Source organism: Postia placenta, assembly GCF_002117355.1.
Source record: "Postia placenta MAD-698-R-SB12 unplaced genomic scaffold POSPLAscaffold_8, whole genome shotgun sequence".
In the NCBI taxonomy this organism is placed as follows: Eukaryota; Fungi; Basidiomycota; class Agaricomycetes; order Polyporales; family Adustoporiaceae; genus Rhodonia; species Rhodonia placenta.
In genome coordinates, this window is record NW_020169839.1 from 1 (window position 1) to 25,417 (window position 25,417).

The 25,417-nt window shown below is 56.3% G+C and overlaps 8 protein-coding genes across 8 annotated transcripts; 5 read left to right on the plus strand and 3 right to left on the minus strand.

Moving 5' to 3' along the window:
- Positions 1 to 1,262: 1,262 nt before the first annotated feature.
- On the minus strand, positions 1,263 to 3,234 carry POSPLADRAFT_1046783 (hypothetical protein; the record flags this gene model as incomplete). The annotated part of the gene is made up of 7 exons (XM_024479118.1): positions 1,263 to 1,627; positions 1,674 to 1,802; positions 2,008 to 2,090; positions 2,291 to 2,420; positions 2,478 to 2,665; positions 2,708 to 2,799; positions 3,196 to 3,234. 7 exons carry the CDS (start codon positions 3,232 to 3,234, stop codon positions 1,263 to 1,265), a joined length of 1,026 nt encoding a protein of 341 aa, XP_024338151.1.
- Positions 3,235 to 5,142: 1,908 nt separating this feature from the next.
- POSPLADRAFT_1057117 (hypothetical protein) lies at positions 5,143 to 6,082 on the plus strand (the record flags this gene model as incomplete). The annotated part of the gene is made up of 4 exons (XM_024480875.1): positions 5,143 to 5,247; positions 5,312 to 5,344; positions 5,397 to 5,450; positions 5,840 to 6,082. The coding sequence occupies 4 exons, from the start codon at positions 5,143 to 5,145 to the stop codon at positions 6,080 to 6,082; spliced, it is 435 nt and encodes a 144-aa protein (XP_024338152.1).
- A 691-nt stretch (positions 6,083 to 6,773) lies between these two features.
- Positions 6,774 to 10,717, minus strand: POSPLADRAFT_1181560 (hypothetical protein; the record flags this gene model as incomplete). Its single annotated transcript, XM_024488850.1, has 14 exons — positions 6,774 to 7,385; positions 7,445 to 7,679; positions 7,736 to 7,897; positions 7,957 to 8,028; positions 8,085 to 8,190; positions 8,255 to 8,471; positions 8,541 to 8,614; positions 8,668 to 8,692; positions 8,751 to 8,813; positions 8,865 to 9,094; positions 9,148 to 9,681; positions 10,046 to 10,435; positions 10,487 to 10,580; positions 10,629 to 10,717. 14 exons carry the CDS (start codon positions 10,715 to 10,717, stop codon positions 6,917 to 6,919), a joined length of 2,760 nt encoding a protein of 919 aa, XP_024338153.1. The 3' UTR covers positions 6,774 to 6,916.
- Positions 10,718 to 12,606: 1,889 nt separating this feature from the next.
- Positions 12,607 to 14,558, plus strand: POSPLADRAFT_1034058 (hypothetical protein; the record flags this gene model as incomplete). The annotated part of the gene is made up of 4 exons (XM_024476985.1): positions 12,607 to 12,787; positions 12,838 to 12,888; positions 12,946 to 13,006; positions 13,061 to 14,558. The coding sequence occupies 4 exons, from the start codon at positions 12,607 to 12,609 to the stop codon at positions 14,556 to 14,558; spliced, it is 1,791 nt and encodes a 596-aa protein (XP_024338154.1).
- Positions 14,559 to 16,933: 2,375 nt separating this feature from the next.
- Positions 16,934 to 18,082, plus strand: POSPLADRAFT_1144154 (hypothetical protein; the record flags this gene model as incomplete). Its single annotated transcript, XM_024485662.1, has 4 exons — positions 16,934 to 17,151; positions 17,211 to 17,440; positions 17,502 to 17,866; positions 17,918 to 18,082. 4 exons carry the CDS (start codon positions 16,934 to 16,936, stop codon positions 18,080 to 18,082), a joined length of 978 nt encoding a protein of 325 aa, XP_024338155.1.
- A 14-nt stretch (positions 18,083 to 18,096) lies between these two features.
- POSPLADRAFT_1079845 (hypothetical protein) lies at positions 18,097 to 18,717 on the plus strand (the record flags this gene model as incomplete). The annotated part of the gene is made up of 1 exon (XM_024482983.1): positions 18,097 to 18,717. A coding segment is annotated over one exon (621 nt), but the record flags the coding sequence as incomplete, so codon positions are not given.
- A 1,288-nt stretch (positions 18,718 to 20,005) lies between these two features.
- Positions 20,006 to 21,629, plus strand: POSPLADRAFT_1144845 (hypothetical protein; the record flags this gene model as incomplete). The annotated part of the gene is made up of 5 exons (XM_024485735.1): positions 20,006 to 20,692; positions 20,754 to 20,872; positions 20,946 to 21,075; positions 21,144 to 21,390; positions 21,445 to 21,629. The coding sequence occupies 5 exons, from the start codon at positions 20,006 to 20,008 to the stop codon at positions 21,627 to 21,629; spliced, it is 1,368 nt and encodes a 455-aa protein (XP_024338157.1).
- A 1,297-nt stretch (positions 21,630 to 22,926) lies between these two features.
- On the minus strand, positions 22,927 to 24,297 carry POSPLADRAFT_1057122 (hypothetical protein; the record flags this gene model as incomplete). The annotated part of the gene is made up of 7 exons (XM_024480876.1): positions 22,927 to 23,238; positions 23,293 to 23,346; positions 23,400 to 23,634; positions 23,683 to 23,774; positions 23,824 to 23,830; positions 23,879 to 24,219; positions 24,277 to 24,297. The coding sequence occupies 7 exons, from the start codon at positions 24,295 to 24,297 to the stop codon at positions 22,927 to 22,929; spliced, it is 1,062 nt and encodes a 353-aa protein (XP_024338158.1).
- Positions 24,298 to 25,417: the final 1,120 nt, after the last annotated feature.

Below are 25,417 nucleotides of genomic sequence, written 5' to 3' on the forward strand. Positions count from 1 at the left end.
GCACAACCTCACGGGCAAGGCTCATGCAAGTTGAGAGTAGTGGCCAGTGCAGAAGGTGTGCGTCCGGGACGCACACCCTCACGAGTAAGGCTCATGTAAGTCAACAGTTATGGCCGGCGCAGAATGTGTGCGTCCAGGAAGCACAACCTCATGGGCAAGGCTCATGTAAGTTGAGAGTAGTGGTCAGTGCAGAATGTGTGCGTCCGGGAAGCATGCCCTCACAAACGACACTTGTTAGAAAGCCGCCTCCGACTCTTTCCATCCATAGTCTGGCATTATGCGTCCGGGACGTACATGCACGGCCTCTAGGCCTTTTCTTGCCCTCTTTCTTGCACCTCTTTCTGTGTCTTCCCTACACTCGCTCTTTGTACACTCTCCCTAGGGCTTTCCCTGCGGCCTTTCCTACGGCCTTTCCTACACCTTTCCTACAGCCTTTCTTATGATTTCTCCTACAGCCTTTCCTACACCTTTTCTACGGCCTTCCCTACGGCCTTCCCTATGGCCTTTCCTACAGCCTTCCCTATGGCCTTTCCTACGGCCTTCCCTAGGGTTTTCCCTAGTGGAATCCCCTACCTAGTCTTTCCTACCCAGTCCCATTAACCTAACCTAACACAGTATTGAGCGTCAAGCGGATTCATGTGTCAGCCCAGCACTCCTTGTCTGAATCGCGCCCATCGATACGAGCATGTGGAAGGGCGAGAGTTGTTGTTGAGTTTGCTACGGTCGTTTGGGCAGTGTGCCAAGAAACGGATGACACCTCTGAGCCATATGGGATGGAAAATGTGCCGTCATGTGTAGTGGACTGAGTGAATTGACAGAGACGACGGTGAGCGGCCTGCTGGAGACATTGTGCAGGGGGGCGGCAGGTTCAGGAGCAGCGATTGTCGATAATTCACAGAGCAACACAAATGTACTTACGTGCAAATGCCCGTACAAACAACAGCGTCGCACCAGGATGGTAGTGCGCGCGTTGTAGAGCAGTAGGCCGTATGCACCAAGGCCTCAGGCGATCGCGAGCAACAGTGGTCAGCACTCGCTGCGGCACACCAGATAACCTCGCCGCGCACCCCATTCTTTGCTATTGAACAGCCCATGGATAGAATACAGTTCCCACTCGCTATGTATTATCCAGCATAGAGCAACGCCCTCGAGGCCGGTTATTCTTTCAAAAGCACCAGCATCGCGATCATGTCAAAGTGGTGCAGTCATAGTGGCACAGGTCGAATCCGCGCCCAGAGTGCAAACTCCGACACGGTTGCCATTTACAGAGTCATGCTCTTTTCAACCCATGCGTTCCACAGCAGCATGCTTCCACACCTGTCGGCAAGTATTCGGAGTGCATCATCTAAGCGGCACCATGCACTCCACCACGCCTCGAGGATGCCCTGGTCATCGACGTCCGTATCAGGTCCACGTTCCCTGCTGAGACCGAGCACCTCGATCGCGTCTGTGATCTTTTCAGGTGCATAACGATGACAAGTCTCTTTGATGATGATTTGCTGCAGCTCCAGGGCGGCCGCGCCGATATCGCCAAGCGCCTGGGCAATCTGACATAGTGCCGTGAAATAGTGGGGCGTGTTCACAGGATCGCAACGACACTGCGCGAAATACGCGAATACAAGTGTCTCTGCGCATGGATCAGAAGCAGAAGCGACGGCGCAGTACGCACTTACTTTGTGAGTATGCTGCCGGTGTCATGCCAAGCTCCTTCCATGCAAAATCGAGCGCATTGACGCCAACGAGCGTGAGGCTGCGGGGGACTGTCACGAGCTTAGTGACGTTCGAGCACCACAGCGCTGTACCTACCTTGCGACACATGTGCGCCGATCTGAGTTTGCAAAAACTCGTAAGCATCAAGTGCGTGCACGTTCAATGCTTGCGGCTTGTATGCATTGGTTTCTGGCAATGGTTAGCTAGACCCTGGACTGATGGAAGACAGCGCGTATATGGTCAGCCATGCGGACATCTCGACCCATGCACGCAAGAGGCGTGCCCGGTTCTGCTTGCCCTCCGAGATAGACGGCTCGATAACAGGTGGGCACACGCCTGGCTCTTCCGTACCCGGCACCAAGACTTCGAAGATCTGCTTGCTGCAGGCAAGGTAGAGTTGTCAAGAGCTATTGTAAAAAGGCAAGGGAGATGCCTTGCGCTGTCTGGCTCCAGCCGACCTTTTGCTGGAATCAAACGCGCGCGACGGGCAGTATGCGCTGCTCGTCCTGCCATAAGTGCTTCTTAATGATGCTGTACATGGTGAGACAGACCATGTACGACCACAACCAGTGCGACTTACAAGATGAAAGTTTCCCAGCCTATCAGAACGCTCGCCGTTGATGTCTTCTCAGTCGGCGGACGAGTCAACCTGACGTGACTGTACTCGTCGACCAATTGTCGTGGGATAACGCCGGGGATGAGGTCTGATACTACGCAGTACATCGAACATTGGCAGCAGACATAAAGGTCCAGCAGAGTGTCTTCACGCATAAAGGGCGGATCGATATCACGAGCGTCAACCGCACGCTCGTAGCGGTGGCAGTGATGTGTCGCGTTCACCTGGCCAAACGGCTGCTCGCCCTGACCAGCGCATGAGCCGGAGCGCTTGCGACGATCATGGTCGGGAAGGCGGTCGAGTTTGCACGCAAGCTTGGGGAGGGCGCTTGAATTCTGCCTGAGGAATCATACCCAACCGTTGTGCTCCTTTCAGAAGTACGCGTGTGGGTGAGGAACGGCCTGCACAGTCTCCTCGAGTGAGGGCGCGCGTGAAATCGAGGCCGCTGACTGTAGGGTCGCTAATTGGGATTTCTTGAGTCTAATGTTGTACAGGGTGTAGTTGGGATCGTGGAAGAGATTGAAGAGCGTGGACGGAAGTATGCCAGGACCTGGTCTACCGCGCTGACTGCGTAGGGCAGCATCGCCCCAGCGCCCCTTCCAAATTGCGCCCATCGATACGAACCCGTCGAAGGGCAAGAGTTGTTGTGACCGCTACGGCCGTCTGGGCAGCGTGCCAAGACATCGACGACACCTCCTCCGACCGACCCCTGCCAGTATCCCACTGCCCTAACACAGAGCTCTGAGGAATGGGCTGTCTGGCGAATAGGACGCGCGGGGATTGCTGATCATCACTTGTAGTGCAAGCAAAGCAGCGTGCTGTAGCAGTCAACGGGGAGAAGGACGAAAAAGTGAGCACACTCCACTTACTTGACAATAACGCATGCGGTTGTCGCTGCGGTGATCCATGTGCAGAAACCATGAATGACGTATGAGGTAGCTTTAAACAGTGTTGTCCAGCGTTCCTGCCTATTTCAATGAGCTATCGAGTTAATATCACCTCTAAAGGAGGGCATGACACGAGCGGACTATGTGCCATCACCTTGAGGATGTCTTTAGCGACCGACAATGACGATCAATGGTGCCGACAAGATACGAGGGTGGTCGCGGGGCGCCGACGTGTGAGTTATCTGAAGTGGGCTGAGTGCATTGACAGAGACGGTGAGCGGACTGCTGGACGCGTTATGCAGGCGGGCGGCAGGTGCGAGAGTACGAGAGAGTAGCGATTGTCGAAAATTCAGCAGAGCGATACAAGCGGGAGTGGCAGTACAGTAGTGCGCGCATGAAGACGGAAACGATGAACACTCGCTGCGGGACACCAGCGGCCCGATCGATGATGACGATCGGGCACAAGATGCAGTGGCTGGTCCGTCGACTCGGACGCCGCACCTCCCTAGCCCTGGTCTTTCACCTGCTTGTCCTTCGTCACTCATTCGTCTGGCCTGCTGGCGGGTGCAATGCCTTCACTTTTGTTTTGCTTCACGTTCTCTGTCTAGCGCTACAACAGGATGCATACGCAGTATCTGCCGGTAACCAATCCTTAGTACATGCAGTAAGTTAGGTAATGACTCTGCGACGGTGGTGCTACGTATCCAGGCTGTTACATCCGCTGATCTAGTGCGTGCCCCCCATTTTCAAATCATTCGCCTCTCCTTTTGTCCCGGAGTGCGCTGCTATGATTCTCGCCAATCTCGATGTACTGGGCTCGGCACCAATCCGCAAAATTATCCTGTGATCCTCGAAGAATTGGCCGTACATGCGGTTGTCGGACGCTTCCTTTCATACAGTTATGTCCTCGACCTCGTGATCCTCATCCGTGCCATGCCGAGCCGTGCATTGACACAATGAAATCTTTGCACCCTCGACGGCGCCAGTGATGATATTGTATATCTGTACGTCACATCACTACATTGTGTCTTCTGACCCCTAGGCGAGTCTGCTAGCTACGAGGACAGCGCTCGATTGAACACAACGAGGCTGCCAGCGTCGCTCTTTATTTGTCGCTCCCCGATGACCATCTCTTATGCATGCGGCTTGATAGAGGCGCGCCCGTGCACTACGCGTAAGCGTGACATTCTCTCTCGCCAGCTAGGTGCACGAATGTGTGTTTGGGATCCTGAGCCTCTTGCACGAAGATCACGATCACACTGCGGCGAATCGTCACGCAAGAAACCCTCTTGTATGCACGTAACCTCGGATGCTATGACCAGTTGGACACGAGCCAAGGTGCAGATACAAGCGAGAGAAGACTGAACCGAACTAGAGCGCGCAAACGAGGCCTACTACTGCGACTGTTACACCTGATATCCCCGTACACGCTGTTTCCTGGCTGTTTCGTTCAGTGACACAATCGCCTATAGTGAGATCGATAAACAAGGTGCCGACTGCAACTCAATATGGTCGACTCTGGGGACGCTTACAGAACGCCGTGGGTAGACGGGATCACGTAAAGCAGCATCCCGCATCATGGATGCTCAAGAATGGCGTGTTGAAGGTGTGTCAGCGCTTTCTTCTTCTGAAGCACGCACCGCTTAACAGAGCCGTACGTAGACATTCATTCAAGCGCGATCGAAACTCGGAGCAAGGCTGGGCTCTGTCAAGCGCAAGTCTTCACAGAATCGATACTGCGCGACTTAGGACCACCGACATGCGGCACGCGCAGCGAAAGTGGATCTCGAGCGGTGTCGCGGTGACCTGGGCTCAGTGCGCGCGAAGCTACAGTCGACCCTGATGCAGTCCAAATCAGAGTTGTATAAAAGCAACAGAATGCTGGTGTCATCCCCGTAAGCATCGTTCCATCTTACAACGTCTCTGAAAATGCCTAAAGACGTCTCTTCGACGGTGAGATACCAACAGCTATTCCGGGCTGAGTCTCGCGAGCAGCGTCGTTACCACCCTTACAAGCAGCGCCAGCGTGCTTGCGTAAGTGCAATATCGTTATCTCGTGTCAGTAATCGGTCTGACATATCTTGCATGCTATCAATAGTACAATTGGGAGGACGACGCTGTCTCTACTACAGTATACCTTCCATTCTATCAACAAATCTGTTTAGACTCACCTTTCTGTTTAGACTGCCACTTGGCTCCGAGTTCCGGAGCCTGATGTTGATGAGGAAAAAGAGGTCGTCTGACCGGACGGAGCGGCTGTGCGCTGTTGATTGCTGAGTACTGAGTCCTGATTGATGTTCTCCGCTGACTACAAGCTGAGCAATGACTTGTGTATAGGACAGCCCGCGAGGCCTCGCGGACGATGATGCACTCAACGCCCAACATCCGTGCACTGTCTTCATTGCTGTTTTGCTATTTTCTCTGCTGTATATTGTTTTCGTTGAATGCAGACTGTTATTGCCAAAGAGAGGGCGCGTCGGAGAGCGAGGACGCGTGACGTCAGGTCGGGCGGTGGGCCCAGGCATGGGCGGCGGGGCTGAGAGGTTGTGCCCCGCCCGCTGTCTCTCATCCTCAGCTTTCACACTGACCCGCCATGGACCACACAGCAACCCACCCATTTCTCTAGAGTCCCGTCGACAAACCCGACGCTCGATTCGAACCGACGGAGAATCTTGCTACCGCGCCAGATGGCAATCTCCTTATCCAGGCCGACACATATGTCATCGCGCAGGCCGTCGAGCTCCCGCCCGACCCAGACAAGAGCATCGACGTTCAGTTCGACGTCAAGAGCCTCGAGGTCAGGAACGTCGGTTGGAACAGTGATCTCGTGCAGCTTCCTCCAACCCGTCGTGAACGGCCTCTCGAATGAGGACCTCTTCGCCCTCATTCGGCGTTCTAATAAGGTATGTGAGGTTACGTGTCTGTTTGGTATCTATTCCCTGCTCAGCAACTCCTTTATGTGAAGGCAACCTCGCCGCGCCCTCCGGGTCATCTCGACCTCGACAGTTCAGAGAGTGAAGAGCTCTCCCCGGACTTTCCTCGGATAAGCTTCGTGCACACTGGGCGCGAATGTATATGCCGATAGACACGCTAGCGGGGTGCTACAAGTTCTGGCGTTTTTCTGATGTCTGCTCACTTTGTGGGACGAGCGTGACGCAGTAGACGACGCCCCGCCGTCCCCATACCTGGCCGGTGCGACGGTGCCTAGGCACGTCCGCCAAGGCCTTTGTGACCAGAGGAGGCGGGGGGGCGTCGACGGTTCCCCTCGATCGTCTTCACACACCTCACTATCGGGTGACCGACGCGCCATGCCGCACGAGGAACGGACGCCCTACGGGCCGTCACCCTGAGTTCGCCCGAAATCTGTAGGGCATTGACACCGAACCGAGCGAACCACACTTCGCTCCGCGATTCCATACAAGGGCGCAGAACCAACTGTGAGGAGCCACCCGTGGCTCGGTTGCACTCTGCGCTGTATGGAGTTTCAAACCCGAGGTATAACTTAAATGACTTTGATGTATCATTGGTCATCGTTGTAGACTTATTTGCCAAGAGTGTCGTTGTGATACAATTAAAACATTTGTTATGGGTACATGATAGGCCCTCCTCGTTAGCACATCTATCCTGGCTACAGTGATCAACAAGACATTCGATAGCGACAAGAAAGCACACCCCATGACTCCCGCCTGAAGAAGCGTGATCATTACCCCTCATTACCACCCTCATCCTCGCTGTCCCACTGACCCAAATGAAGTCCCAGCTCCCGTACACTCGATATCGCGATCAGCAGCGGGTGGTTTGCGTCAAATGGCATAAGCATCTTGGCCATGTCCTCAAGGGCGAAGTCCTCCATCTCCTCGATCAACATCAAATCGTCTTTGTCGTTATCCAGCTCCGATGCTGGCCGCGCTGCGCGTGCCTTACGCTTGTCGGCAAGATTCTGCAGTTGGCGCTTCGTCACTTCCATGACTCCGTCGCTGATCTCGACAGGTAGAGCAGCGGGCCCGCCGAGCACTCGCGTGCAGTCGCTAAAGCACTTGTATAGCGACGCAAGGAAGGAGGCGTCGGTCTCGCCTCCGATACAGTTCACCACCTGGGAGAACGTGGCGGAGACCATGTGATTTGTGAGCGTGCCGCTGTTCTTTCCACACGACATGAGCATCGGGATCAACCTAGCATGCACGAAGCAATCGTCAGGTACAAAGAAGCCATGGACAGAATGAATTCATACATTGCACAGGCTTCTCGAACGCCTTCATGGAAATAGAAGCGCAAAGACGGGAGCACAAGCTCGAGACACTGCGTCAGATACGGCGCGAATCGCACACCTAGCGTCGAGCAGTAAATCACGAGGGTTTCGAACGCCTGACACTTCTCTTCGAGCCCAGATGTTTTAATCCCGACCATTTGTCCATCCATGCTGACCATCTCCCAGCCCTCCTTTTCTTCTGGATCCTCGTCCTCGTCTACAAATGGTCAGACATCTCGCCTCATACTAACGATTGCAAACAAGACAACGCACCGTAGATGGAGACGTCAGCTTTAGCGCTCGCTGCTTGCAGCAGAGGTGGCATCACGACGGGCAGATATGGCTCAAACTCCGGGCCCATTGCTTGACAGACCTTCGCCCAGGTCGAAATTAAGTAGTGGCCCAACATTGCATCCTCCGGATCGGGTGGGCCATCTGCAAGCATCCAAATGCATCGATGTCTAAGCAACAGGACACATTAAAGAATCACGTACTCTGAATATTCATCAACAAGTTGACAAAGGTGCTTGCGTCGGGTCTGAAGACGTCTCTGCCGACTGCAATGGCTGGTGCAGCAGTGTCAGATGATGGCGGGAGGACGTTCTTAGCTAGCCAGCCTCACCTATCAGTCCTGCGCATTCCATAGCCTTCACCCTCAGCTTGCGGTATTCCGGCCCATTCGCATTTTGAAGCACGTTAAGCAATAACGGCATAATAGACAAATAGTGCTACAAGGTACCATCAGTTCACGCCTTGCGAATCCTCACCGCACAACGGGAAATTGATACCCACCTTCGCGAACGTCGCCTCACTCGCATCGGCAACCATCGCGAGCGTCGTAATAACCTGCTCTTGGACATATCGCTTTGGCGACTTCATACCGTCGGCTGCTGCAGGGTTGAGCAAACGAAGCAGGCGCTCGACGATAGAGTCCAAATATGGTAGGAGCGTCTCGCGTTCGACACCCTCACAGAAATTGATGAGCGCCGCAGCCGCATGCGCATGTACTCTGCAGCGTAGTGAATGATCAGCACAAGAAGGCAGTCAGAGAGAACAAGAAAGCTACAATGCTGCTCACCGAGGCTCTGGTGCTTCGAGGGTCGGAATAAGTGCAGCGAAAATCTGCTGATGGTATTGTTCTTGGATGATCTCCTGTGCATTCGATCATCAGGCTGGAAGTATGGGAGGGTGCGAGACTATCTTACCTCGAGGTCGGTACATAGCTGGCCACTGTCAACCATGTCTCAGCGGGAACACCCGCGCACCCTGAGAAACGAAGTATACATACATGCATTGACAAGCTGCATATCGGACCCGTGGATGTGGATCCGCGAACATCGGCGTGATGAGGCTGGCAACAGTGAGCGTTAAAATGAGTGACAAGCTTCACTCGAACACTTACTCGACGACCTTCCCAAGTTCGTGCTGCATAACTTTGTTAGTTCCCTCAGCAATAGCGGCGATTGCCATCAAGCCCGCATGTCGCAATCTCCAGTCATGACTTGCGAGCATCGCAGGGATAGATTGGAATGCCGGCGGCAGCACCACCTTCCCGCCCAATGCGCATGCGAGGCGGTCAATCGACTGCTCGTACACATGCGGGTACGTATCGTCCGTGGGGTCGTCCCCTGGCTACACGCCCACTCCGTAAGTCTCCAAATCGGAACACATAGCTGCTCGCTCACCTCAGCCTCGAGCCAAATATCTGTCTCGTCCTCCGGGATCTCGCCCATGCCCTCAAGGCACCCAGTCACGACAGCCCTTGTCCAGCCTTCCACACGACGCACCATCGGTGGACGCGCCTCGCTCAAACTGATCATGAACTCGAGTGCCGCCTTCCGCACCTCCTCCGCCTCGCCGGCTGCCTCGCGATCCTCAGCTGGTTCCTTGCCCTTCCCATTTTGCGCCGGTGGCGGGAACACGAAGCTGCTCGCACCCGCTGGATTCGGGCGCGCGACAGTAGGTGTCGGGCCCGCGTCGACGGCGGGCGCGATTAGCGCCGGAAGGAATGAGAGTAGCGCGCGCAGGTGGTGTTCAAATAGGTGCGGATGGGTCGTCGCGAGTGGCGTGAGCACCGCAAGAAACGCAGGCAAGCGTGCGTGCGGAATGGTAGGCAGACTGTTGAGCATTGGGTAGAGCAGCGCAAGTGCCTGCGCCTGCTGGCCGATATCGCACGAGGTCAGGAACTGTGTGGAGGCATTGAGTGCGGCAAGCCGGACCTGTACAAGATGTTCGTTAGTGTAACCATGTACTCGACGAGGTCAGTCAAATGAGTTCTGTACGATTCTCTCATGATATATTTTCGCACGTCTTTAAGACTACTGCGGGTTGCAGTGTAAGCAGAGTAGTAGCTCTTCGTGTTTTGTCGTCATTCGACATCCAAATCACAACGCCGTCAGTCTGAAGAGCATGATACTACGTTGCTAGCTGCGAGACGTGCAGCTTCTGGCCATCGCTGGGACCCTCATTCGCCAGCAAAGGATAGATACAAAGTATAAGTGGAGTTTTGCCCGCATATACCGGTGGAGCGATAAAATGTATAGCAGGATCCGTAGACGAAAGCAGCGCGAAATGAATTCTCACCTCGATGCTCTCAGGATCCAACAACCCCTTCTGCAGCGCTCCGAGGACCGAGTCCATCTCAAGGTCCATGATGAGATTTGGGCTGCCTGTAAACACCCTGTACGCTGCCTCGCGTGTGATCGCCTCAGGGCTATTCACCATACTGAAGGACTGCGCCTGCAGTGTGTGCCACGGCCGACCGCGAATCATGGAGCCATTGGCGAGATCGGTGACAGTGTCAACTGCTTTACGACGGACGATGGGGGAAGGTTCGTGCATGAGTGAATGCATTAGGATGCGCTCGAGTGCAGCGAGGTTTTGCGTTGAGAGATGGTCGTACAGTGGCACGCGAGAGTTGGGCAAGGATCGGAAAAGCAGCCGTCGAAGGAGAACGAGGGAGAAAGAGCGCATCTAGACGGCCGTGTCATGTCGGTGTGGCGCCAAGACGTGTGGTTAACTCACCACTTCGGTGCCTGCATTGAGAGAGAACTGGGCCAGAGCGAGGAGGTAGAGTTCTGGTGTTTGTGCCAAGCGGTCATTGACGGCCACTTCAGCACTGTAAGAGCATGAGAGAATTCATAATTAAATGTTGAGGAAGACACACTTTGCGCGAATCTGGTTGTCGCCCAGGACAAGATTGGACAGTATTTGGGTGAGTTCTGCAGTGACCTCGGGCGGAACGATCGCGTCCATTTCGGAGCAGTGCGGTGTATCGTCTAGCTAAGTGCTCTGATGTTTGCGAGTTGCCAAAGCCGCAGGTTGGTAGTCACGGAACTGAAAAGCTGTGCAAGAGGCGGTGGCAGGACACGAACGCGAAGGGGATCTGCGCGTGAAGATTGGGACAATGGCATTCGGCGCTTCCGAGGCCACGTGAGTTCGCCATTGCAATTGATTTTGATTTAGAGGCGAACTAGCCCTTCAAAATGGCTACTTCCTCTATCGACACCCATCTGTTGTACTTATCAATGGAGGGGCAGCCCGAAAACGTTACTGAGACGGACAGAGAAGGATGATACTCTAAATGTGTCTAGAGTAGGGGAAGACATAGATGCATAGATCTATCTATATTTTCCTCGCTCGCTTCGCTGTTACTGCTTCGCTCTGGCTCTCTTTGGCTAACGGAAGGTGCGTTGCGCTTCATGGCTCCGGTTAACAGGCTCATTCTACGGCAGTCTTTAAATTTGGGTCCTAGACCTTGAGCGGCCTTAGTGGAGCAGCCCCGTGAATGTCATACTATCAATAGCTGCTCCGTGCGTGACGTGAGCTTTTCACTAGCAGTGCATAATGCCGCTAGTGCGTACACCGTCCGGCACAATATAAAGACTCACAATATCGTCTGCGGTGCCGAAGGGCAGAAGACATACTGGTAACAAATCTAAGATGAATGCCCGATAATAGGCAAACAGTACTCAAGTTTGAAAGGATTTGATGGGGGTCTAGCTCCTCTGCCTTCCCGGCACCGTCTGCTGCGAAGTGCAGTCGCGAGCACGAACGACTGTGATTCTCGCAGTGTTCTCTCCCCTTGGCCCCTCGCCACAATGGCTGCTCTGTTCCGAATTGAACGGGCGCAACTTCTACGTCATGGATGGTGAGCACTATCGTCTTTCACTGATGACCACTGAAGTCTGGCATTGCTTAACAGCTCTCGCGCAGTCCGAGTGTGCTTGCTTCGAAGCAGTTCATTAGTGTGCCAAAACAAGGCGACGAAAGTGTAGCGACGAATTAGCACGATACACCTGAGAGCAACTGATTGCCTTGAGAGATGGCACAATCTACTGCGGGACTGTGGTTGCCGATTCAAGGAGTGGGCCAAAGGGGATGATATATCCCTTCTGACCACTTCCTATATAGGAGCTGGGTATACTGCCACGCTCGAACGCAGCTTCTTGATCTTCCCTAACACCTGCTGATGGCAAGATGAGAGGATTCATGGTCGCGAAAGATGCGGTCGCGGAGTGTGCAATGCAGATCATATGGCCTATTCGGACAATCAGACTACAGCCTGCGCGTTTTAAGACCAACCTTCAGCTATTCCGACACACAACAAGCTGTGCTCCACGAAATCTGCACCTGTAAAATGTGACGATGCAGGGCGTACAGGCAGGTCTTTACATGCATTTGAGCATGGGGAACATGAACAAACACCGAGTTGCGAGCAGTGCGAAGCAAGCCGCTACTGCCCAGGACCCTTGCTGCATCGTCGAGATTTGAGAGGGAGATTAGTCGCTAAGTGTGGAGTTTGCATCAACCACAAGCAACGGCCTGCCGGCGTGAAGGCGCTCGACTGGAGGATAGAGCGGCAGAAGCCACTCGGTCTGCTTCCAGTGCAGTACTTATTTTGTCGGTAGTTTCGCGTTCTTGGTGTCGGCCTCTCTGAGCAACGTCGCGTTTCCCCGACACGACTCGGACTGGCCCGGAACACGTGGGGACGACGGGGTGACGTGACACGTCATGCGTGACGCTACGCGTGATTCGAGAGCCTTCGACGTGAAATTGCTCATAACGCGGACAGCGCACCAGCAGCTCGTCGTCGCAGATCTCTCTCTCGTCCTACCCCGTCCTCGCCGTCGCTTACCTTCATCATGCACCACCTCTCCCAGTCCTCCTCTAAAGTGCTCCGCCGTGCAGCGACCAAGGCCATCAAGCCTTCACTCGCTCGCGGTGCCCACAAGGAGATCAAGTTCTCGAATGATGGTCGCGCCAGCATTCTGAAGGGTGTTGATGTCCTCGCCGACGCAGTTAGCGTCACCCTCGGTCCCAAGGGTATGTCATTACCTCTGCTCACTGTTTCCTCGTCACTGATGTGCCTCTAGGAAGGAACGTCATCATCGAGCAGTCCTTCGGCGGTCCCAAAATCACCAAGGGTATGTTCTCCGTCATTGCTCCGCGGACATATTCACTGACATGTGCTTGTCGTGTAGACGGTGTAACTGTTGCAAAGTCCATCACCCTCAAGGATAAATTTGAGAATCTCGGTGCTCGGTAAGCCCATTCGGACCCTATCGGCCCATGCGCATGTTGTTCACATGTCTGCAGTCTTGTCCAGGACGTTGCGCAGAAGACGAACGAGGTTGCTGGTGACGGTACCACAACTGCGACTGTCCTCGCCCGTGCTATTTACTCCGAGGGGGTCAAGAACGTCGCCGCAGGCTGCAACCCCATGGACCTCCGCCGCGGTTCCCAGGCTGCCGTTGACCGTGTCGTCGAGTTCCTCTCTTCGCACGCAAAGACGATCACTACCACTGCCGAGATCGCACAGGTCGCGACTATCTCCGCCAACGGCGACACCCATGTCGGTAATCTCATTGCTCAGGCCATGGAGAAGGTCGGCAAGGAGGGTGTCATTACCGTTAAGGAGGGACGCACGATTGAGGACGAAATCGAGATTACAGAGGGCATGCGCTTCGACCGCGGCTTCCTCAGCCCTTACTTCGTCACCGACGTCAAGAGCCAGAAGGTCGAGTTTGAGAAGCCGCTCATTCTCCTTAGCGAAAAGAAGATCAGTGCGCTCCAGGACATCCTTCCCGCGCTCGAGATGTCTGCGCAGCAGCGTCGCCCGCTCTTCATCATCGCCGAGGACGTGGACGGCGAGGCTCTCGCGGCGTGCATTCTCAACAAGCTTCGCGGCCAGCTTCAGGTTTGTGTGGTCAAGGCGCCCGGCTTCGGTGACAACCGTAAGTCAATCCTCGGTGACCTGGCCATCCTTACTGGCGGCACGGTCTTCACCGACGAGCTGGACATCAAGCTCGACCGCATCACCCCGGATATGCTCGGCTCGACGGGTTCCCTGACGGTCACGAAAGAGGACACTATCATCCTGAACGGCGAAGGTGCCAAGGACGCAATCCAGGCTCGCTGCGAGCAGATCCGCTCACTCATCGCAGACCCAACGACGAGCGAGTACGACCGCACGAAGCTCCAGGAGCGCCTTGCCAAGCTGAGCGGCGGTGTTGCAGTCATCAAGGTCGGCGGTAGCTCCGAAGTTGAGGTCGGGGAGAAGAAGGACCGTTACGACGATGCACTCAACGCGACGCGTGCGGCGGTCGAGGAGGGTATCCTGCCTGGCGGTGGTGTTGCGCTGCTCAAGGCGTCGCTCGCGCTCGCGTCGAAAGCGCCAGGGAGCGCAGGCGCGAATGCGAGTCCCAGCGCGACGGATGCAAAGCCGATCGCGACAGCGAACTTTGACCAGGATCTCGGTGTGGGCATCATTAAGCGCGCTCTGACGTACCCGTCGCGCACTATCCTGAACAACGCGGGCGAGGAGGCGAGCGTGATTGTCGGCACGCTACTCAGCACGTACGGCGCGCCGGACAAGTTCAGCTGGGGCTACGACGCGAGCCGCGGGGAGTATGTCGACATGATCAAGGCCGGCATCGTTGACCCGCTCAAGGTGGTGCGCACGGCGCTGGTTGATGCCGCAGGTGTTGCTAGCCTGTTGACGACGAGCGAGGCGTGCGTGGTCGAGGCAGAGGAGAAGGAGAAGCCTGCCGGTGGCATGGGCGGTATGGGTGGTATGGGTGGTATGGGCTTCTAAGCGCATGCTCACAGCTAGGGCCGTCGTCATCGACTGCTAAGCGATTTACTCGCGCTGCGTCGTGCGAAGGCGCAACACCGCAAAAGTATCATGTCAGCTAATTCTGGGGCTCCGTTGTCGCACTCATCATGCCCCCCCACCTAACCATCATTATCGCATTGGTCACCCCGCCCGCCACCTCTCGCATGCACTATATAGTATAACAATTGCTACCTACGCGCTATCGTCATGTGTTAATCTGCTGTCATACGTTGTCACGAATACATCTCCACTCATGATATCTTCGTGCGGGAATAGCGGGTGAGCATTGTCTGAGCAGAGGACTGCGACTTTCATTTCTTTTTGGAACTGAATGCGTCACTCAAGGCGTCCCCATATGTCGACGTCGAGGTGCGTGTGCTTTTCCCCCTGGTGACCTTGCTCTCAGCGCACTGATATTGTTGTCCGGGTCAGCACGAACAATTCTCGATGCTGTATCATTAGCAGCTAGACGTTGCCATTCTTCCTGGAATGCAATCCGTCGCAGCGGACAGCATAGAAATCGTCAGCTCCCGCTCTTGTAACAAATTACCTTCGAGCCGGGGCTGTGATCACTCAAAATTTGCATGTCCCGCCGTGCCCAGCAAGCTTGTCCTTGACTTATGCCAGCCTTGGCTGCAGGCCTTCATCCGTTCGGTTTTGTACTGTGTACGCATTTACTGCATTATTTCACTGGCTGAGCTCAGAGACTCGTACCTGGAAATCATGAGTCACCTAGTGTTTTTGTTTCATCGTGCCTGTGCTCGATCACTCTTAGATTACGACTGTAAACGTACCCCTTGCGGAGCCCCGTGTACACTCGCAGCACAGAGGCCGCAATAGAATCACCGTACCACTCAACGAAAATACATCCCGATTGACGCTGTTAACTGGACATGAGCATGAGCATGAACGACAGTTCGAGGGTGGCGCGTACCACGGCGTTGATCCCTGTTGAACTGCGAAGGAGCAGACTCGGACGAGTTTATGTCTTCCCGTCGGAAAAAGGTGAAATCCTGTCCCTGACTTAATGCTCCTTGTGACATTCGCACGGCTAAGCGTCTTCCCGTCGGAAAGACAGAGTACTAGCGGACCTCCGTCCTAAGCACATCTACTTCTGCTCTGTCAGATACGGGCAATTGCCCTGAGAGAGACATTGATACTGCTGTTCCGGAGGGGCGTGACCAAACTTCACCTCTGTCACCGTATATCTTCATATTGGACGGCGGCATGAATCCCGACCATCGCTAATGTATAGTCAAATAGTAGCACACACTAGATCGAGATAACATAGACTCGAAACTGAGGTGAGCAGCACTTCATTGATCGTGTATTACGATTTCGCCCTTTTCGCCCTCGGGGAGTCTTGGTCAAAACCCTTTAGTGTTGGACATTGAGGTACGGAGTGCCGACGTACGCGAGCTCTTATCTAGGGGCAGTTTTATCTGAACCGGAGAGGAAACAAAATGTGCTAAAGAACGAATGCATGGGGTAAGGCTCCAAAGCTTTGTTGTTTGATATCCGAACTACGCTCGATCGTACTCGATCAGGCTCTCTATCGGCTGCTTCTCCTGAGGTTCATTGGATCTCAGCCGAATACATATTGTGATCCGTTCGAGAACATGTGTGCGCAGGTAGTGTTAGTTCGGGATTTAGGATCAGTGGTTGGGTCTAATCTTTGACAGAAGCCCCCACTGTATGCCGCATGATAATTTGAGGACAATGTCCGCTGCTAGGTTATCAATGTCGCGGCTAACATTATGAGTACTGGTCCGACTGTACAAAACTCATAGAATACCGCCGCATTAGATATTTCGAATGTACATGTCAATGCGCACAAGCCGCTTGCAGCTTCACTCAAAGGGAGATACCCTATCAACGGAGGCATTTGAGGACGAACCCCTAAGATAAGAGCCAGATTATTATGTGACTGTTTTAAGGTCATTTGGTGACCTCCGCTCCGTATCAGGGAGATTGATCCATGCGAGAGGGAGATCTGACCTGAGATCTTCAGCCACAGACGCGTTTATGCACGGACAACAATGATTCAAAAGCATTACAGCACATTATCTTGCTGAAGACAACCTTCCTGCTCTGAACCACACTCTACCAAAGCAGGGTTATTACAGATCGTGAGTAGACTCCAATCCTCACGACGTGCTGCAAAGATCAACCTACCGCGACTTATCAGCGGCCGGCCGTTATCGTCCATTTCTATGGAGCGTGCCTCGCGTCGCCTATCCTCTAACTTGCCGCGCTCATGATTCCCTGCTATATAAAGCGGACGCGGCTCGTGCTGTGTCGCTGCTGTCCTGGTCCTGCTCCTTGCTGCCTTCAGCTTCACCCCAACCGGCACGATGGTCAACGTTGTCCAACCCGTTCGCAGTTGGGCTGGAAGGCTCTGCGGTGCGTTCCAATCCAAGGAGGCCTTCCTTCAATACGTTCATACCGACGGCAACGCTCATGCTCAACACTCATGGACAAACGAGGACCTGAAGCCCTCCCCACCTGAGATGGTGAACTGGCAGTGGTACAACTTCTGTCTCTTCTGGTTTGGCATGGGCTTTGGCAATTGGTGCGTCTCACATCCCATATATCTAGAGAGAGGAGACTGATTTCTGACGCCGCACATAGGACTTTGGGTTCCAGTCTTGTCGGGGCAGGTCTCTCGTGGTGGCAAGCGACCATCGCCGTCTGGATTGCCGCCTTCGTCTCCGGCACCTGCATGGCGCTCAACTCGCGTGCGGCTGCCAACTACCACGTCGGCTACCCCGTCATCCTGCGCACCTGCTTTGGCATGTATGGCCATTACTGGCCCGTCCTGGCGCGTGCAGTCTGCGCATGTGTGTGGGTGTCCGTCATCAGTACGTCTGCTTTTGTTCCTTTGCCTTTGCCGGTGCACCTTCTGACGGCATTTGACCTCAGCATTCCAAGGTGGTGCCTTTGTTTCGACAATGATCCACTGCGTTGTCGGGCAGAAGTGGAACAACCTCGCCGTGCAGTTCCCTAATTCTGTCGGCACGACGGTGCAGCGCTTCGTCGGCTTCCTCATCTTCTGGGCGATCGAGCTCCCCTTCTGCTGCCTCCGCCCGACACAGCTGCGTTGGCTATACACATTCAAGGCGTGGACACTGCCCCCCTCTGTCATCGGCCTGCTTATCTACTGCCTCGTGCAGAGTAAGGGCGAGCTGGGGTCCACCGCAGCGTTGGCTGGGACAACTGCTCTCCCAAAAGGTTCCGTTCTTGCATGGCTGTGGGTCAGCTCCATCAATTCGTGCATGGGTAACTGGGTGTGTAGGGTGCTGCTGGAGCCGCGGTTGTGTAATTAATGATATATACAGTCAACCTTCATCGCGAACATGCCCGATTTTTCGCGGTACGCGAAAAACCCTAAAGCCGTGTTCTGGACACACATTCTCTTCGTGCCATTCCCCGCAGCCATCGTATGTATCCTATTCCATTTCACACTCTATTGTGACGCTCATATTCCGCGCAGGGGGGAATGATCGGTATTTTCGGCACTGCTGCGCTGGAGAAGGCCTGGGGAGTGACGATCTGGAACCAGTGGGATGTCTTCGATGCTATGCTCGAACACACCTGGGACGGCAAGATGCGGTTCGCGGTCTTCCTGCTCGCGTTCTGCGCCGCGCTGTTCAACTTTGGCGCAATCATCGGCGCGAACCTGCTCCCTTTCTCGTCCGACATTACCGCGCTCCTCCCCGCGTACTTCAATATCCCTCGCGGGATGTGGCTCTGCTGCATTCTTGCGCTGCCGCTGCAGCCATGGAAGATTCTCGCGTCCGCGGACGGCTTCCTCGCGTTCCTCGACGGCTACGGCATCTTCATGGGGCCGACCGCTGCGATCATGATGTCAGACTACTGGATTGTGCGCCGGGGGAATATCCACATCATGGATGCATACAGCTCCGCGCGCGGCGCACGGTATATGTACTGGCACGGGTTCAGCATCAATGCGTGCTTCGCGTACTTCTGCGGCATGATCATCCCCTTCACGGGCTTCGTTGGCACGTTCGGTGTCCCGGTCCCCGCGGCAGCGACGAAGCTCGACGAGATCGGCTGGTACCTCAGCGCGGCTGTCGCTGGCGTGGTGTACGTTGTTTTGTGCAAGCTCCGCCCGTTGGACAACATGGACCCGGACATGCCGTGGGAACAGCTGGCGCACGAGTTTGCGGTGTCACGCGAGGACACGAGCAGTGTTGGCGAGATGGAGGTGGATGAGAAGGTCATGGACGTAGACGGGGAGAAGACAGATGTCTACGTCGTCTCGTACAGCCCTGCTACTGACGTTTGAGCGTCTCTGATCTACTCTCATATTCTTTGTTCCATGCGCATAGTCTTATTCTTATTGTACCCTTGTGTATTGTTTCCCTACGTAGATAGAAACGAATTTTACGAATCCAGCATTTAGAGTTGAATAACAAGACGTAGTCAGAAATGCCCTATTTTGCGAAGAGCAAGTGCGACGCCTAAGTACTGCTCGATAGCTTGTAAATAGCGCCATAGGCGTCCCAGTAAGTGTACAAATACCCTCTCCACCTCGTTCTTACATGTAGTGATCTGTAACGCGTGGGAACTCTGAGTCCCTATGGTTTGCGCGAAACGCCGTTGCCAACTATCAAGTTGGTGAACTACCTTGAGATATCTACATCGGCTCTCTCACTTAATTTCAAGGCTGCTGAAGGTCTGCTGCACGGCGATTAAGTTGGACACCTAGTACCGTCACCGATTCACGCTTACAGTAGGAACTCTATACTCGTCAACACCTCAGATTGCGAAACTGTACGCCCAACCGTTGGGGGTTGCGCATCTCGAGCGTCAAGATATGTCTCGTACCTGCAGAATCTAGTTCAACAAGAAGACTTGTCTTCCACCCTTCGCTGAGTACTGGAACACTATTGGCTGAAGGTGTCTGCAAAATTAGGCTGTTCACACGTACAGATACACCCGCCAGGTCTCATGCCGTGGTACCAGTCCTCACCTGACAAGGACTGCCGAACGCGAAGCAACTCGACGCCGATTACAGCATATCGTTGGCGCGTTGAACCTGGCCCGGCTTGTCATGGTCTGTACACTTTGCAGTGTTGATTAAGAACCACGGCGCGCTTCTTCTCCCTGTCATCTGTCTTTCCATGGACTGAAAGCTAGATGGTCGTCGCCTCTTGGCTGTATTTACCTCCATGGACGTGAGACAGTCGGTCAAGTCGCCTGGGATATCTCGCCATGGAAGGTCGACCTACCCATTCTCTCTACTGCTGTCTCGCCTTGCCCTTACAGAGCCTTCGTCAGCAGACATGTCGAGCCGGGCCGTCCCGTCCTCGCCATTATACTGTGGTAGGCGGCCAAAGTGTTTATCCCTCCATGATGTCTTCGAGCGCCGTCGTATCTCAGGGCTCTCACTCCTTACTCGAATGTCCACAGAAGAACCCAGCAAGGCCGCCCTCCAGCTGCACATCCTCGTCGTCGGCTGCGGCCTCGGAGGTCTCGCCGCGGCGCACTGCCTCATTCAGGCGGGGCACAAAGTCACCATCCTCGAGTCCGCCACCGCCATCGGCGAGATCGGCGCCGGCATCCAAGTCTCCCCGAACGTCTCGCGGCTGCTCTACCGCTGGGGCCTGCGCGACGCGCTGCACGCGGTGGCGGTCGAGCCCGAGGCCATTGTCCTCCGGCGGTACGCGACGGGCGCGCGCGTGGGCTACACGCCGCTCGGCCGCTTCCGCGACCCCAGCAGCGAGCCGTGGTACAACGTGCACCGTGCGGACCTCCACCGGCTGCTGTACGACCTCGTCGTGCCGCACATCACCCTGCGCCTCGGCGCGGCGGTGGTCGCGGTGGACCCCGCCGCGCCGGCGGTGACGCTCGCGTCCGGCGAGGTCGTGCGCGGCGACCTCGTCGTGGGCGCGGACGGCATTAAGAGCTTCGTGCAGACGGTCGTGCTCGGGCACGCACAGCCCGCGCGCGCGACGGGCGACGCGGTGTACCGCATGCTCATCCCGAGCGAGAAGCTGCTCGCGGACCCGGAGCTGCGTACGCTCGTCGAGACGCCCGAGATGACGATATGGATGGCGCCCGGGCGGCACGCCGTGGGCTATAGCATTGTGAGTCGCCCCCCGCCGCGCTCGCGCGCCCCCGTCCGGGTCCGGGCTCACGCGCCCGCAGCGCTCGAAGCAGCTCTACAATCTCGTCCTCGCGCACCCCGACGACGGCTCCGTCGAGTCGTGGACGGCCACGGGCAGCGCCGACAAGATGCGCGCCGAGTTTGCGGACTTTGAGCCGCGGTATGTAGGCGCATCCCCGTCCCCGTCCCCGCTCGGACGCGTGCTTCTATGCCGGCTGACCTTCTCCGCACAGCGTGCGCAAGCTGCTGGGCTTCGTCGAGTCCACGCTCAAATGGCGACTGATGGACCGCCTGCCGCTCGCCGCGTGGACGCACCCCTCGGGGCGGGTGACGCTGCTCGGGGACGCGTGCCACCCCATGCTGGTGCGTCGGACACGCCGCCCCGTTCCGCGTTCTCCCCCGCGTGCCTCACTCACGCTCATACCGCACAGCCGTACCGCGCGCAAGGCGCCGCCATGGCGCTCGAGGACGCCGCGCTCCTAGGACGCCTGCTCGCGCACCTCTCCGCGCGCGCGCAGCTGCCCACACTGCTCCGCGCGTACGGTGCGCTGCGCGGGCCGCGCACGGCGGCGACGCAGGCGGCGGCACGGGCGAACCAGGGCGTGTTCCACATGGCGGACGGGCCGGCGCAGGCCGCGCGCGATGCGGAGATGCGGCGCGCGATGGAGGCGGTATTGCGTGCGCGTGCGCGTGCGGCTGGCGACAGGGATGGTGGTGCAGGCGGTGGTGAAGGCGATGGTGACGACGGGATGGCGGGGAACCCGAACCAGTGGGCGGACCGCGCGAAGACGGACGCGCAGTTCGGGTACGACGCGGAGGCGGAGGCGGAGACGTGGTGGCGCGAGGCGGGCGTGCGCGCGCTGGAGGGTGCGGGCGCGGGCGACGCGTTGGGTGCGAGAGTTGCCGAGCCTGTATGACTTGCGCTTTTTCATTGAACCGGCGTTCTGGCAGAGGCGCAAAGAACAACACGCGGCGAGAGGTACTGGCTGGCTGGCGCACTTGTCTCGCGGCCGCGCGCACCATACGCCCTTGGCCAGGCAGACTGGTGCATGCGCACGCGCGTGACGTGCGGCGAACGTCGGCTCTCTCGAGTGATGCATTGACAAGGCCTAACATTGTGCGAGTTCTGCACAGCCACTCGGTCAAGTCGTCTGGGGTACATCTTGCCATGGAAGGTCGAACCTACCCATTCTCACTGCTGTCCCGCCTTGCCCTCGCAGAACCTTCGTCAGCAGACATGTCGAGCCAAGTAACCCCGCCGTCGCCATAAGTATACAAGACATCTAGGGTAAGTGAGTATGCCTGTCTCTTGTCTCATAGGCCCTCCTCCGGAGGCGATACTTGCGCAGTACAATCTAGCTCATTGTCAGAAGCAGCAGGTGCTTTTACGAGCATTTTCTCGAGCATCGCAGTGTCATCTGTAGTCTTCTTGCTTGCTTTGCCCCCGAGCAAGCCTGTGCTCCTCCAGGTGCTTGCCCCACGTCTGTCAGCCTATCTTCAAGAGCAAAGATGCGTACACGAAGAACTTTGGGTGTGTTCGCGCCATTGTCTAAGACCAACGTATGACAGGGAGCTTGGTGATGCGGGGGGGCCTGAGAGGATTGTGTGTGCACCCAGCGCTGGTCAATGTTAGGCAGAGTGTTGTGATGCGACATATGTGTGCAATCTCTCGTCTGAATGATGGCAGTAATGCCTTTCTGCAGGTGGGCTGTTCGATGGCGCACGTAGGACACTAGTATTAGCACGAGTAGGCAAAATACCAATAAGAACTGCAGTTTCCACGCTCAGTCCTCGTAAATAGCTTGAACATAGTCTACTGATAAATGGAATCTCGCTACATAAAGCTATCAACTACCAAACCTGCTCATTGGCAAAGAACCCAGTTTGTCCGTCTGGGGCTATTGCGCTAGCTATTATCCGCGGATCTGCTATGTTGCAGATAGGGACCCTCGCCAGATGCTGCTAGGTTATGAGAAGCCGGCCCTTCCGACACTTGGCGCCATGCGAGGAGGCTGCAAGTAGAGAGGCTATCCGGATGGTCCTTGCATGCCAAAATCATCCGGGTCCCGCAGGCCTTACATGGTGCATGATGCACACAGCCAGGGCATGAAGTGGACGCGGGCGCTGCACGGCGCAAGTCTATCATCTAACACAGGATATATATCGTGCGGAGCGTCTACATGGTATACGACTGGGGGAGCCTTTCCGGACCATCTAAGATGAGGACTGTGCGTCTGCGTCTGCCGCGGGGGCGTCCTCGCGTACGTCGACGGCGGCGCTGCTGCTGGCGGCGAGGAGGACGCGCTCGGCGTCGGCCCACTCTGGGCGGGGTGCGCGGAAGAGGCCGCCGACGCGGGCGTAGGAGATGTCGCCCATCTTCGCGACGGGGCGGAGTGCGCGCGTGTCGACGCGGCCGCGGGCGTCGAGGGTGTCGCGGCGGATGTGGAGGGCGCGGACACGGCCGAGGACGAGGGTGGTGGTGATGAGGCCGGTCACGGGGTGGGTGATGGGGTGGGCAGCGTACAGCTGGGGCGGGGCGACGTCAGCGTGCGCGCGCGTGTGCGGGGGCGGGTGACGTACCTCGCATTCCATGCTGAATGCGCTCTCCTTGACGCGCGGTGCCGCGACGTGGATCTATGCGGGCGTTAGCGCATGAAAGAGTGCGTGCGCGTGCACGGGGGACTGACGCTGGGTGCGCGGGTGAGGCCGCTGAGCACCCACTCGCTCGCGTGCGGGGGCGCATTGACGGAGCAGGCATTCGCGTGCTGGGCAAAGGGCTCGGACACGAGGTTGACGGTGAAGCCGCGCGTGGCGAGGATGTTGGCGGCCGTGTCCTTGAGCGCGGAGGCGTCTGCCGTGGGCTGGTGGTGGAGGAGGCCGAGCGAGATGACCGGGGGATCGGAGGTGACCATGTTGAACCAGCTGTGCGGGGATTAGCACGGAGCGCAGGGGGAGTGCGCAAAAGGGCACCTGAACGGGGCCAGGTTCTCAACGCCATCGGCGGAGACGCTGGACACGAATGCGATGGGACGCGGGACGACGCCGCCGACCATCAGCTGGTACTGTGCGCAATGGTTAGTCAGCAGCGACAGGCGCAAGCACGCGACGCACGATGCGGCTGCAGAAGGCGTCAGCGGTGGACACAGACAGGCGCACCGGGACGTACTAAGGATCTGCGTCGTCCGCGTGCACCACCTCCCAGCCCTGCTTCTCGCCGGCGAGCCACGCACGGCCCTCGGGCGTGGCCGACAGCGGCTGAGCGAGTGTCCAGCCGGGGGTCGGAGGCTCAGTGTACGTCGACGCAGACGCGTGGTCAAAGGGCGGCAGGTCTTCCTTGGGGCGTTGGATCGTCATCGTCGCAGAAGGCGTGAGTGACAGGGCGTGCAGCAGAACGTCGGCGAGGCTTCTGAGATAGTTCATTGCCGTTGGAGGGGCGCCCTGCTGCTTTGTAGAGGGAGGCCATGGCTGGACGGCGGCCGCGGAGGAGGAGACCTCACTCAGCCGTGCCTAAGCAGACACCAGCAGCGGTCAGTGCAATGGCAGCGGCTGACAGCGACAACTCACGCTCCGTGACGTGCTGACCATTTCCGTGGGCTTGGCGTCCGATCGATCGCGGCCGACCCCCGTCTTGGCCCTCCGAGGTTAGCGCCCACGCCAGCGCTCATCAGTCGAAGGCGACGTTTTTCCACGGGAGTGGACAATGCGGCCTCATTGGCTCTTGCTTGACCCGATCATGTGGCACGCTCCTGAGACCTGCGTACCATATACCTTTAGCTTCTCCAACGGCTCTTTGCTGTATAAACCTGGGCTCGCTGTGCGGATAGATGGCGCAGTTCAGGAATAAAACCACAGGCTTATCTGCATGCCATCTGATTTCTTGATGAGGGACAAGCAATGTCCAAAGGGCCACAACACTTGGTCAGAGCTTCAGTAAAGGCATGAAGCATCAACTCTATTCCACCGTACCAAACACTTGTCAGACACTTCACAGGAGGTTAGTGTATGTACAGTACGTAAAACATAGGACCAGACTGACGAGCTTCAGTAGAGGTACAAAACATCAACTGAACCTCATCTTTGAGCACGACTGCTATATATTGTGAAATGACATGGTCAGTCAGTGCTACCTATGATAATCACGCTCATCACACAGGTTGGAATATACTGATAGGAGCGGAGGCGTCAGGAATGCAACCACACCACCCTGATCCTGATGCGATAGTAGTGCCGTGCATGCATGCACACGCCCGGTGTGGTGGAGGAAAGCGTGCTCAAGCCAGAAGAATAACGTCGACAAATTCGGGTCCTTTCCTTTCTTTTCCTTTCTTTCCTTTCTTCTGCTCGTCGCTGTATCGTTCGCCTCTGTTCTTTCTCTCAACTTTCTGTTCTGACGACTCTAGAACTTGCAACGACGGCGTCGAGGGGGTGACAAAGCGGCTGTCGTAGGCTGATCGAGGGTGCCAGCATTATCATACCTCTGAGGGCTGCAGGTTGCGAGCATAACTATGACGCGCCGGAGGCATACTCCTTTGAGGTGGCGAGACATGCACAGTCGCGGACTTGATCTAGAGGCGTCGAGTCTCGCTTGTCTGTGCCCAAGACGAGGCTTCCATCCTGATGTAGAATGTCGTCTTCTGTTTTTGGACGATCATTCGCTGTTATACACGTCGTTCACTCCTCGCAGACACGGTATGATGTCTCTCCC